The following is a 13,687-nucleotide window of genomic DNA, read 5'->3' as shown; positions in this document are numbered from 1 at the left end:
ATTAAAATAAAAACTATAATACTGCCAGAACAATTTCATGGTATTTACAAGAGCGTTTTTAGCCGTTGCTTTGTTAAACACAACGAGTGGCATATTCTTTACACTGGTATATTCCCTCGAGGTTACCCTACATGAAATCACATGAAGCAAACGATATCAAAATTTGAGAAAAACCTTCATAAATTACAGTTAAAACTTTATTTAACGAACCAGCGAGTATTCGAGCTATTAATCGAAAATTAAGGATGTATCGGACCTATCTTCAAAATAGTAAGAAGTCGATCAAAATTTGTGAGATTCTTTTAGTCTTCCTGATATGCTGCAAACAAGTTGAAACAAATCCACTAAACTTGCTGAGTTATAACGATTTTAAGGATGTGTTAGAGATATTTCAAATATATTCAGAAATGGCTAAAATTTTGAGATGTTTCTTTTAAATTAAATTAAAAATACTCTGTAAAATTTTTAAGTAATTTGCTAAACGATTTAAGAGTTATTTAAGTTTAAAGTTGATAAAATTAACATGATCCCTTATGAAGAATCTACATTTTTGCTGTAAATATAAATAAAAAAGTTCAGATATTTCTAAAACTTTTCTATATGTAAAGCATACATCATTGATATTGTGTTTTAAGTTTGAAAACTTTTTGCTACAATTTTTTTATTTTTTGATTGTTTAAACAACACTAATTATTTAAATGACAAAAAACCATACTCAAACTGTTAACGGTAATCCTTTCTAATATATAAAATATTTAGAGTTGTTCGACATACATGCAAAGTCTTCATTTTAGTAAATTTTATTACAAGCTAACTTTTTTAGCAGGGATTGTACCTCCAATACATCCTTAATCGACCATAAGTTTTTATTAAAAATCTAGGCTTATTTACAAGCTATAAATTGTGAATAATAATAAATTTTTCACACATGGATTTATAAAATATAAACCCAAATAACAATTTACAACATAAGTCATTATTAATGTGCCTTTAATCAGAAGAATTTATTTGAAATTTTATTAATTACTATTTCTTTGAAGATATTATTTGCGATTATAAACTGTATTTGATGTATTATTGGCTGTGTAATATACGAAGTCATATTTGATAAATATCGAGCGATCGTCAAAGTGAACGCGAGTCAATGCGAAAAAATTCGCACGCGAGACTCGGATCTATAAATATATCCAATCGTTTCGCAATTCACCAACCGACGTACCACCGATTATTCATTCTCGTATCCTGGGAATAATTGCTTCGCGCTAGTTCGAATCCGGCACACAATGTCAGCAACAAAACGCAGGTGACACGCGTGTCACCTGAACGCGCGAAATACGCTTCGAAATATCAATTCGTTTCGTCTCCTTCTACCTACGCTCGGTGGTGGGAAGCGACCATGCGCGCGATGTTATATTTTTGGGAAAATTATAAATCGCGAGAGACCCGTCCGCTCGACAACAAGAACACGCTTCTCGCGTGCTGTTTCCCAAGAGTAACTTCGATCAAACTTTGACTCAACTTGACACAATTAACTTATCGAGTAATACCGTTATTTTGTCAACATAAATGAGATTATTAACGTTTGGTTGTTGACGTATAGAAAAAAAAGATTAAATTCGAGACAATGAGTTATTTAAGTAATTCGCCGATTGAATTCACTGATTAAATTAAACAGAGTTTGAGTCGAAGTCGTCCTGAGAATTGAAAGGCTTACTCGGCATTAATCCGCATTCTTTGAGGATTAATCCATTGGCATTTGACGCACGCTAATCGTTCACGATATATTTGTAGCGTTGTGATGTTACACTTCCGACATTCAGAATCTGCATATTTTATAAGAAAGAAAAAAAAAGAAATGTATATTATAATTCGGCAATTTTCATATACTCGTTAAAGGAGTATTCGCTCAAAAGTACTTGGAAAATAGGCAATTTTGAGGATTTTTTTCTCTTAAACGAAAAAAACCTAGAAACTTATAATTTTGTATTTGTATTTATTAGTAATTTATTTTTTATTAGTATTTTATTATTATTTCAGCCGCGTTTCAGATACAAATAACTTATAATATTTACTAAAATGTAAGATGCAATGTTTCGAAATATTTGTCTTCGATGGTTTGCTGCGCGATATTTCAAAAACTAATGAATCAATTAACTTGAAATTTTATACACATATTCCATGTATATGTATCTCTTTATTGCTCCTACCAAAATGATAAAACTATCATTATTATTTTTATTTTTTATAACAATTTAATGTAAAAAAATATGTGATAAAAAGTTAAATTTCTTCTTTAATGCCGCCATTTTTTCTTGTTTTGCTCTTTGTGAATGATCGAGAGCTATAGAGACAAGTCTACTGATTAAAATAAACTTTAACTTCTTTATTTGCCACGATTAGGACTTTCCTATAAATATTAGTTATTTTCCCAGACAGCACCATGTCCAAAATTGAGACATAAGACGTCTTAAAGATGTCTTAAAAATGTCCTAAACATGTCTTTAAGATGTTTTTTTATATCCCGATTTTGGACATGCGTGCTATCTGGATTTATACAAAAAACGCGATAGAAATGATAATAAAATAGTAACAAATACATACGCAAAACTACGAGTTTTTAGATTTTCTTGCTTATGAACAAAAAAATTCTAAAAATGATCTACTTTTCAAATACTTTTGAGTGATATACCCCTTTAAAAATCACGTTCGCGAGGTGATTAGGAGAAATGATGGCGCAGCGATAGCCTGAATGCGTGGGAATTCGAGGAACGCAAAAATATGCGCGTTGTCAAAAATGATTCACGGCAATCGGACGATTCATTCTCCGGAGCGTGTCCTCTCCTTTACATTACCTCCACTACCAACGGGAATCACATTTCCGGCGAGAAAACATTCTACATCACAAACTTCTCGTGCGTGAAACTACCTATATAGATCGGACGGTGTGTGTGTGTGTGTGTGTGTGTGTGTATATATCTCCGATTTCGAGTTACTATCACTCCGCCACTCGCGACGAAGGTATATTATTCCCTTTTCCCAGCTCCGGGAGCAAGCGGAGGATAATGGATCACGCCGTCGCGGTCGGGATTCCCGACTCGGTCCACCGCCGTGACGACGCAACGCAACGTGGCGCACAGCAACGCGACGCGACACGCGGGCACCGGGCGACCGGGCGAGCGCGAGAAGAACGCGTTACCACGGCCGAGAACGCCGCCGTTCCGATGACTCGGGCGAGACTCGGGCGTGCGGTACAGCTGGTCTCGGGTCTTACATTAGAATTCCCGTGATTTTCCTCGGCGGAACCAGCCGACGCGACGCTCGCTGAACGCCGTGCCCGCGAGAATACCGTTATCCTCGTCTTCGTCTTCATCGTCGTCATCCTCGCCGCGCGGTATCTCGCATTATCGCGCCATCATTGCGACCGTTCGTCAAATCCGTGATTCCGACGGTCATCGGGCGGACGCTGAAATGAACGTAGAAAACTGGTTATTGATGCCTGAAAGCTTTTGCATATTCGTAAGAAACTCCGCCAATGAATCCCGCCCGTCTATAAATATCGGCCTGTTGAACGCCGCGCCGTCCGGCATGGCGCGGCACGATCGTTGCGCCAGCTGCGCTAAATATCGCGAGACTTGGCCATGCCACTCGAGTGTATTTTCCAGGCTGGAAAATAGAATCGAGATGCATAAGGCGGCAATAACGCGTGTCTCGATAGCGATGCTTCGTTTCGTAAAATATACGCGAGCGATATATCGCGTGTTCATCCGTCTCAACCCGAACGCCATCCCTGGTAGAAAAATATCTCTCAGAATTTTCCATATTATTAATCAGAATTTCTATTTTTATATAAAGTCGATTCTATATTTTCGAAAATTATTTAATCTCTTTTTTTCACATTTTTATTACGCGAAACAAAAAATGAGATCAAAGATTATATAAATTCCGCTTATCTTGGCTTATAAAAAAAAATTTGCCTTATTTGAAACATTATATATTGTTGATTTTTCTGAAAAGAGTTATTATAGAATATAATAAGAATAAGAATTAAAATAGTGAAATAAAGAATTAAATTTTTTTAATTAAGAAACATTACTATCATTCTTATCTGTATAAAATGGTTACATTATAATACCTTCAAAAAAGCGATCATCAAGGTTTCTTATTTGTTCTTTTTTTATATAAAAACAAGTTATGTATTTGTTTGCAATATTGAAATAAATTAATTTTTTTTGCATGTCATTAATTATGCCAAAAATGTAGAGTGATATGAAATAAATTATCTCTTTGATTCGTGATTATTATAAATTTTATTCAATCATAATAAGATTCATTTTCGCTAAAAATACATGCAAATTGAATTATATATATTATTTAAATTTGAATTAATTGAATATAATAATATAGGATATAATTAAGACAGGGAAGTGTTTTTGATATATATTTTACCAAATTATATTACCGATAACGAATGATAATATATGAAAAATCGAATTTGTTTAAAATTAAGTTGTGTAAGAGATTAAAATTCACATAATCTTTCATTTCTAAAATCATAATTCAGACATGCCGTTGCAGTGAGAAAATACCAGCCCGCATATAATCCGGAAGGCAGTGACACTAATTTCACGCCAATTTCGGCATGGCTAGTTTATCTCTTTTTTTTTTACAGTATTTGTGCTAAAAAAAAACAAAAAAATAATTGTCAGCTGTCGCACCACACGGCCTGTTCAGGATCCTCGACGAGAAAGTCTGAAATATATAATAATATATCTTATCTGAAACTTTTTGAAATATTAGTTTTATTGCATAAAACGTAAGAAAAATGCAGTTAGCCATCTTAAACGTATTAAAAAATATATAATTAGTTAGCTAGTATACCGGTAAAGCTGAAATTTTTTTTAAAGATGCTCGCCGCGCTGCACCTTTAAGGGCTGCGCACAATGAAAGGAATAGAGAACGGGGAACAGGGTTTAGGGAACAGTTCAATATTAATATATGAAATTCATTAACATATGTGATTTATTAACACAGAATAGACGAACAGAGGAATAGCGCGCTAAGGAACAGTGATAAAATTTTATTCTATTTCTGTATATATGCACAATGAATATGTCAATATTAAACTCTAATCTGTCCCCTGTTTCCTATTCCTTTCATTGTGCGCAGCCCCTTAAACGCGTCAGTTAGACATTTCAACACTCTGACGACTGGCTGACTGCGTTTTTCTTACATTTTATGCACTAAACTATCATTTTAAAAAATTTTCAGAGCTTTACCGGTATAAGTCGACTGCAGATTACATTTTTTTAACACGTTTACATGCGTAGCTGACGCATGCCGAACACGAGATAAGGTGGCTGATTGCATTTTTCTTACGTTTTATGCAGTAAACTAATATTTCAAAAAGTTTCAGCTTTGCCGATATAAGCCCCAAGTATACCATATTAATTTTTACGTATTTCGTCAGATCCTGATCACGTGATGGAGCAACTGACGGCCATTTTGCTATGTTTTAGCACAAATACTGTAAAAAAATATATAAACTAGCCATACTGTAATTGGGATGAAATTAGTATCGCTGCCTCCCGGACTAGTACCTTAAGAACGGCCAAGAGCGGGCTCACAAACAGTTTATGATTTATTTCAAACTCCATTTATTCTTTGTCATCATTAGTCCATGTCAACGTATATTAATTACATGCTTTTACATGGATAGTTTATATAAGGACACACACACGTGCCAAAGAAAAAATTTCCATACAAAAATTTTGTTTCTATTTTCAAATGATACATTCTTAATACACTGCGTATTAAAAATTCAGAATTTACTAATCATAGATTAGATTATAGTTCCTTAAGTAAATATGAACGTTTTATTGTGTGTAGATAATGATATAAAATAGCGAGTTATTTGCCCCGTCCGTTTCGTTCATTCAACGAGCAAAGAGGACGAGCCTCGTGTAGGATAAACATTGCCGAAATCGAAGATCGAATTTAAGAATCAATCTGTTCTCGTAGCGCGGATAATAAAATCAAAAGACGCAATTAGAACTCTTCCACCACTAGACTGAGGCTTTTATTTACATCTAAAATAAAACAATATATACTTATAATTATAGTAATTATAGATAATATTAATAATAATGCCGTTGTATCGTACATTCCCACAAATCGTCCTTTAAATACAAATCAAGAGTACAAGTAACGACAATATTACATGCTACAAATACCATAACTCGTACCTGCCCAGCCACTCTCAAGCCATTCTTCAATGATAAATTATACATACAAATTATTTATTTAGATCTATGATTGATGTAACCCTTTCTAAATGAAAAAAAAAAATGCAATTGCAATATGCAATAGCGAATAGTTGGATATAAATATAGACATGTTGAAGTTTTTGCGATTTATTTTAAGAATTAACTTGTAATTTATGGTAAGATTTGTTACGACAATATTAATATTACGCAGTATCTCTATTTTTAAATAACGCTCTTTCATTTAAAAATCACATTAAATTTCAAATAAAAGGGAATATATCGATTGAAAAAAATTATAAACGGATTTTGTATTCTCGAAGAATCTAATGCGTACAAGAGCGTCAAACTCGTACAAGTGCTACAACTTAATCTCCTTTTTTTTTTCGATAAATACTGGTACAAACTGCCGAGGGCTCCAACTTCTGAAGGAAGGCACAAATCATAGCCGTTCTATTGCGCATACTAAAGAGTCTTATATTCCTGAAGGATTTAGCTCCTTTCGTATCTTAATAACTTCTATGTTGCACAAAATTAAGCTGACGCCTCGTCTGGAATTGTCGACGACTGTCAATGGTCCGTTGCTAATTTCTTAGGATGGCGTTCCTGCGCGCGTTTAAGTCGCTGTAATAAAAGACCGTGCAGTTGATCGACCTCCTTAGGTGCCGCTTGTACAATGAAGATTCGAATATCCCCGTCTAGTACATCCATAGCGGTTAGTCTTAATGATTTAGGTCCAGCACGTTCCGCGGTCATACCCGGCCATACTTTCGTATTCAGGATCAACCGTTGCGTCCCGGCGGTACGGCCGACTAAACGAGACTCTTCATCTCGATCATTGAGTCTTAGCGTACCTCTCCCCCTTTCTTGCCAACTGCTACTAGTCTACAACATACAATAAACTATGAAATCAATGCTAAATCAATATAAGTTAAGTCATATAATGCTATTTCAATATTCATCGTTTCTAATTTTACTTTAACACGTTTGCCACCAAGAGTATTTATTTATTACAGCTATCTTTCCATGCACGCCGGATTAAACAACTTTATATTAAGAAGACCGACAAAATACTTGATTTATAGTGTTGAATATATAATACTGACAATGAGTTGCACAAAAATATGATATAATTATTTAATAGTCGCCCCATGACAGTCATTGATGATCGACAAAACGTTAAATCGACAAAAAAAACTTGGTGTCAGTCACCAGTGCGGTGACTGTGTTGAGTATTAAACAATTTATCATTCTTAAAGTTTACACACCTTGTCGAAGGCAAATAACTTGCAATTGATCTGAAGAATATTCGTTTCTCCTTCTTCGCCAGTTAATAACGTTACTTGATTATATTTCCTCTTGTTCGCGCGATTAGCTTCCTCCAAAACCTGCGCTGCTTGAGTTAATGTTAAACCTGGCCTCACTGTAGCACGGCAATTTGCAGCTGCATTCGAGAACAGAAGTTCAGAAGATCCATTTTCATTGCTCTCTTTGCTCATTGTCTCGTCTTTCTCAGAATTATTCGAACTCTCTGTGTCATTCGAAACAGTAACGCGTTCTTTCAAATTCTGACCGAACACAAAGCTAGGGGTAGATGCGCTGGATGCCACAGTATTATTTACATTGTTCTCATTCTCCTTGGTACTCGCACCCAAAGGCAAAAATTTCAGCTTTACGTCCTCCACAGGCTTCTCCTCGCTTTTAAAGTCTTTGTCCGTTTCGGCCTTATTGCTCTTCATTAGAGGCTCATCCTCATCTATGGAATTATCAGTAGCCTTCACAGACGGATTGTGAAATTTCGCAGGTTGCAAGACAGTTTTGTCGGTGGCCCCTGTGGAACTATTCGTTAACACACTTAATTGTGACGGCCTTAGTATAGATGACTTTGATTTACTAGCTACAGGGTTTGAAAATTCATTGACACCAAATGAATTTCCCAATTTTGAAACAGCTAGCACAGGACCTGCAAACGCGCGATATGTATTAATATGTCGCGCATCAGTTTTCTTATCAAATTGTATAAACTCACTATGTTTCTTATTGGGAGTCTTAACAGCTGCCAATGTGGATTCTTGGTTGTTTGATTCCGCTGTATGGCTTTTTGTGTCATCTGCAAAATCCATAAGTTTATTTGCTTCATGAATAAACATTTCATTGTATAGTAACAGAGGTGATTATTTCTAATTGTTGCGTGCATTCCCCCGTGATACGAATTACATTAATATTTCAGAATAACCATAAACGTGCGTATCCCGGTTAGTTGGTGCGGCTAAATTGCTAGTCGTTGAATCCTCGGTAGAGTCCTCCAGCAACTCTTCGGGCGGATCGACTTTCAGGACGAGTGGCGGATGATTGATATCCTCTACACCCTCTAAATAAAGTAGAAACAAAAGATTAAAATCATTATCGCGAAACGGTTAGCTCGTCGGTTTATAAACGTGACAAGTGGAAATCTCGTCGCGCGGAAAACGTCTCGTATTTTCGGTATGTGTCACATCGTGCTACATCACGCAACACGGAGTACTCTTAGCATTTAAACGATATTATTTCACTTCTACACACAGATGCAACTGAATCTAGAGAAGACACAAAACGCACCCTTGCAATCCGCCATTTTTTACGTCGAAATGAACATAGACAAATATTACAAATAATGCTGCCGCTACAGGCGCTACAGTGTCACCAGAATGCAAAAGTATTTGATACCAACCGTACGAATTTGATATCGTCTTGTATGAATACTAAAGTCCTATAAATAGAGAGAAGCGACTCCGGCATCGCGATTTCTGATTGGTGATGCCCCCACCTAATTGAAGCAGCCATATTTGGCCATTTTTGGCGTGACTGGTATAAAGCCTTGTGTACACGATACTAGAAATCGGTCCGAGTTTCGGTTTAAAGCCTTGTGTACACGATACTAGAAATCGGTCCGAGTTTCGGTTTAAGCCAATAAAACTGCTGCTTTTCTGTAAGAGCTGCAAGTTGATTGGCTTAAACCGAAACTCGGACCGATTTCTAGTATCGTGTACACAAGGCTTTAGGGCCGGAACACAATATAAAGGTACATACATACAGCATACAGGCAATAGGAACAGAATGCATTGATACACGGCTTCCGATAGGTTGAAAATCTACATTCCGTTGCTATTCCCTGTTCTTATTGCCTGTATATCTTATCAACACTCTGCGTTGATTGGTTGGTTTTAAAAGTAAGAGCCAATCACGTTTGACTGCTACTCAGCGGCTTGGTTTGCTGAACGCGCCCAATACATATACATATATACATGTACATATATATATATATATATATGTCATATACATATCAAAATGTCCAGGCATTCCTGCCGGTCAGTTGTACATACTCCAAATCAAGAATATTGAAACTGGATTCTTTTGTAACGTTTTCAAAGTTTTTTTAAAAGTATTTTTAATATTGTAAGTAATAATATTATGAGAAAAATGAAGTTAAATCAGAAGTTAAATAAAAAGGAGAGATAATTTGTTAAATATTTTGTTCGCTCTATTTTACAGTGATATATAACACAAATTTGTACATAATCAAATATTTTAAATCTAATATCCTCAATAAGAACGGCATTTTCTTTGAAGATATATATGATTCTCTTAAAAAACTTCATAACACGATATTTCAGCGAATTTATCTTCGTAGTCAGGTAAGAAAGAGAATTTATCAGACTGTGGCTTTTTAAAAGGTTTCAACCACTTTTCCACCGAGATTCCGATTGATAAAGTTTTGAAAGTCGCTTCGACTGATGGACGAGTGATGAGCAGCGTTTTTGGTTTTATAGCATCTTTCAAAAATTTCCATATATCTATCTGTACATCTCTGGGTAAATAAAATTCAAATGCGTTATTAATAACAATAACGTCGCTTTGTTTGATCGTCTCTGGAACCTCTTCTATCCTCTTGTGTAAAATAGATATACGATCGTCCATTTTGTATTTACACATAATTTCATTTTGGAGGTTACAGAGTTCCTCGTTCATTTCAACACCGATAATTCTTCTAGCGTCCGTATATACATACGCCTGTGAAACATGAACATTAAAGTGTTAAGAGAATTATTGTTGTAAAAAACTTTTTTATTGCTTATTCTGTGTAACAGATTATTAATAATAATATTACCAATTATACATATATCCAATAAAAAAGATATTTCTAATTATTATCCTTACCCCGTAAAGAACTGCGCCCAATCTCGATCCTATATCAAGTATAGTTTTGTTTTTCAAAGTAGGCAGTAGCACCTTGAATATAAAGAATAATCCGTCCTGTGACATGGAGTGTGATAAATAAACTAAAATTATAAATATATAATATTACATTTACATAATATACAATCACAAGAAATGAAAGAAAAAAGTAATTATATGAGGAAGAGTCAACATTTATCTGCACTTTTCATTATAATACTGTTTACGTCAGTACTGTGCAGCTGCTTTTCTCGGGTATGTTTCAACACATAGTATATCTGTGTTCACATTATTAAAATTTTGACTTTAATTAGTCGGTTTGCTTATTGTTTTCGTTGAGTAAATATGGTAACATCGCTCTCCGCGTTTGCACTAAAGAAAAACAGTGAGAAATGATCTATTTTTATGGACTGATGATGTACCAGCAGAGGCTAAAATCCATAAATCCTGGATTATCCACCGTATAACTCTGATTTTGCTTCTTTAGATTACCATTTGTTTGGTTCTAAAAGAAGCCGTAAGAAGTCGATTTCTTACAGACCAACATGTGAAAGACGCGGTGTATGCATGGTTGACAAAGCAATCATAAAACATTTCTTTTGAGGACATAAACTTGGACCTTATGTTCTCCATACCTAGTGGAGTTTTCAACACACCGTGAGAGACATATGTAGAAAAGACTGAGGTATCTTTAAGTTCTCTGTTGTAATTGTAATAAATTTTAGAAATAGAGAACAGATAAATATCGACTCACTTTCGTATTTAAATTGTATACTTACTTAATGGTTGTATACTTCTGGATCTACAGTCAGTGCAATAATATCTTTGTAATTGATTATTATCTACAAACTTGTCAATATCTTCATCACTATAAAGGAACTCATCTATATGCACTGTGATGTTGGGATCACAATCTGAATTCTAGAAAAATATATTTATATTTAACATTATCAGAAAATTAAATAGTTATTTCTTTCACTTATAACAAGACATACCTCTCCTATTAAGGGAGTTGTAATATTTTCAGATTCCAATATAGCATTAAATGGGATTTTCTGTTTAATATCAGAAACGATAGAATTTAAAACAAGTATTGACTCATCCGTTATTCTTTTATTGCCACATGCATCATCTTCTATTAACAAATTATTTAGATAAGAAAAAATTAATTTGTATTAATTGTTATTATTTTACTGAACAAATTTAATGTATTAATTAAAAAAAAAATTGAAATATATAAATTGTGTTAATTGGAATTATTTTATCAAATAAAATTAGATTTATTAGTTTGATTTGTCATTTGCAGCATTTTATTATAAAATAGTCACATATCTTCATTATATTGTAATACCAAGAAAATTGAATGAAAATTGATAGTATCCATAGAGAAAAATAATTTATATGCCCATTTCATTCATTTTATTTTATAAGGAAATACAACAAATTTGCATACAAAGAATAACACTTAAGTATATAACAAGTATAAAGGCCTAAATACGATACAAAGGTGTACAGGCAATAGGAAATAAGCCAGGCAACAGAAATAACCACATTTCAACTTAATCAAAAACTGTATCAATACAATAGTGAATAGAATATGAAATAGGCAATAGAAACAGAATTTCCAACACGTCGGATCGTTCTATTCTCTATTGCCTGTACCTGATCAATCACAGTGATTCAGTTTCATTATAAGTTGAAATGTGGTTATTTACTGTTGCCTGTCTTAAGCCGGTTCTACAATACGTCGTAAACGATGGCAACTGCTAGTTGAAAATGTTATTGTTATTTCCACGTTGCGCTTGTCAATTACGGTTGTCGAAAGAGAGTTGGCGAACTTTTAACTTTTTTGGCGACAGTGGGAGCTTTCCAGCAAGTGACACAAGTCGACACAAGCATCGTTCTTTCTTTTTTGGTCTTTTTTGGTAATGAGTAACAAAGATAAAACGATACTTGTGTCGACTTGTGTCGCTTGCTGGAAAGCTCCCAGTAACTGGCAATCAGGCAATCGGCAATCAGAAATAACACTTTTCAACTAGCAGTTGCCATCGTTTGAGACGTATTGTAGGTTACCGGCTTTATTCTCTATTCCTATTGCCTGTACCTTTGTATTGTGTTTAGTCTTGACAAACCTGAATCATTATAAATTATGGACGGCTCGAGTTTCCATTCCTCCATAATAAATGCCAAAAATTTTCGTTGATCCGTTTTATTTAACGAACGCATCAGTTCAACAAAACTTTGCTTTGCTTCATTTAAACCGATCGATGACAATTCTTTGCTCATTTTTTGTCTCACAAAAAAATTTGGTATTTATTTAGAATACGGGCCTAAACGTGGATATAGGTGAAATTATGTTCAATAGACGCGTTTTTGCACGAAATGAAAGAATCTGGCAGATAAACGCGGCGGTCTGCCTCGCGAAGCGAGATATTAATCGTTACAGTTGACGACTATTCAGGTTAGAAAATCTGACATATCGACGAAATGCAGCGATACGAGCATGCGCTTTGGCCACTTGCGCATGAGTTAATGCTAGGTCTACAATGCGAGTCGTAAAGTCGTGAGTCATAAGAATTGACCAATCACAGTCGATTATTCTCCTCAAATTCGATTGTGATTGGTCCATTTCCTACGACTCACGACCCACGACTCGCATTGTAGACCCCGCATAAAGCCTTGTGTCCACGATGCTAGAACTGTGTCCGAGTTTCGGTTTAACCCAATGAAACTGCTACTTTTCTATAAGAGCTGCATGTTGATTGGCTTAAACCAAAACTCGGACGCAGTTCTAGCATCGTGGACACAAGGCTTAAGAAATCAACGGTATGGATTCGCTACCGCTTAGGGCCGTGCCTTAAGTTCTTGACTGTGATTGGCTGATTTGCTTACTGCTTGAGTTTTACTGCTTAAGTTTTTCTATGTGCCACGGCCTAAGGCCCTAAGAAATTAACCAATCACAGTCAATTAAGGTGGAAGCACATAAAATTGCAGGAGCCATGAGCAGAATGCAGAAGCCATATTTTTTGTGCAACGTTTCTGTAAGAGCAGAATTTTCGCATACGTTTCTCTTGCGAATGAAATCAAGAATCGAGCCTCTTTTCGTAGAACGTAACAGTAAGGTTTCGACCAATCGCGTTGCTCAATTTTTACTTCTACGGTTACAGACGGCCGAATCAAGGAACGCGATTGGTCGCAACCTTACTGTTATG

General features: G+C 35.1%; 2 protein-coding genes across 3 annotated transcripts; both read right to left on the bottom strand.

Annotated features, from left to right (window-relative positions):
* Nucleotides 1–6,045: 6,045 nt before the first annotated feature.
* Ranbp3 (uncharacterized) lies at nt 6,046–8,962 on the bottom strand. The gene is made up of 5 exons (XM_071720431.1): nt 8,859–8,962; nt 8,497–8,631; nt 8,290–8,370; nt 7,529–8,223; nt 6,046–7,145 (listed from the first exon to the last, which is right to left on the bottom strand). Exons 1-5 carry the CDS (start codon nt 8,872–8,874, stop codon nt 6,831–6,833), a joined length of 1,242 nt encoding a protein of 413 aa, XP_071576532.1. The 5' UTR covers nt 8,875–8,962; the 3' UTR covers nt 6,046–6,830.
* A 793-nt stretch (nt 8,963–9,755) lies between these two features.
* Nucleotides 9,756–13,009, bottom strand: LOC139781599 (uncharacterized). 2 transcript variants are annotated; one of them, XM_071720432.1, is made up of 5 exons: nt 12,608–13,009; nt 11,471–11,610; nt 11,255–11,396; nt 10,458–10,579; nt 9,756–10,310 (listed from the first exon to the last, which is right to left on the bottom strand). In XM_071720432.1, exons 1-5 carry the CDS (start codon nt 12,759–12,761, stop codon nt 9,885–9,887), a joined length of 984 nt encoding a protein of 327 aa, XP_071576533.1. In that variant the 5' UTR covers nt 12,762–13,009; the 3' UTR covers nt 9,756–9,884. The 2 variants fall into 2 exon arrangements, with proteins under 2 accessions (XP_071576533.1, XP_071576534.1); XM_071720433.1 differs by having other exon boundaries at nt 11,471–11,607.
* Between the last annotated feature and the right edge of the window lie 678 nt (nt 13,010–13,687).

The sequence above is a fragment of the Temnothorax nylanderi genome, unplaced genomic scaffold (assembly GCF_030848795.1).
Source record: "Temnothorax nylanderi isolate EJ_2023f unplaced genomic scaffold, tnyl_v1.0 TNYL_tig0348_pilon, whole genome shotgun sequence".
NCBI lineage: Eukaryota > Metazoa > Arthropoda > Insecta > Hymenoptera > Formicidae > Temnothorax > Temnothorax nylanderi.
The sequence above is the reverse complement of the archived record's forward strand: the minus strand, read 5'-3'. Positions and strand labels throughout refer to the sequence as shown.

What these genes read in the sequence shown, in the direction of transcription:
- LOC139781599 (XM_071720432.1), bottom strand. Translation starts at nt 12,761, where the DNA reads ATGAGCAAAGAATTGTCATCGATCGGTTTAAATGAAGCAAAGCAAAGT. An exon ending in CATAATTTATAATGATTCAG is followed by an intron (nt 11,611 to 12,607) that starts GTTTGTCAAGAC and finishes ATTTGTTAATAG; the next exon opens with AAGATGATGCATGTGGCAAT. An exon ending in CAGAAGTATACAACCATTAA is followed by an intron (nt 10,580 to 11,254) that starts GTAAGTATACAA and finishes TTATAATTTTAG; the next exon opens with TTTATTTATCACACTCCATG.
- Ranbp3 (XM_071720431.1), bottom strand. An exon ending in CCGGGATACGCACGTTTATG is followed by an intron (nt 8,371 to 8,496) that starts GTTATTCTGAAA and finishes TGGATTTTGCAG; the next exon opens with ATGACACAAAAAGCCATACA. An exon ending in GACTCCCAATAAGAAACATA is followed by an intron (nt 8,224 to 8,289) that starts GTGAGTTTATAC and finishes GCGCGTTTGCAG; the next exon opens with GTCCTGTGCTAGCTGTTTCA.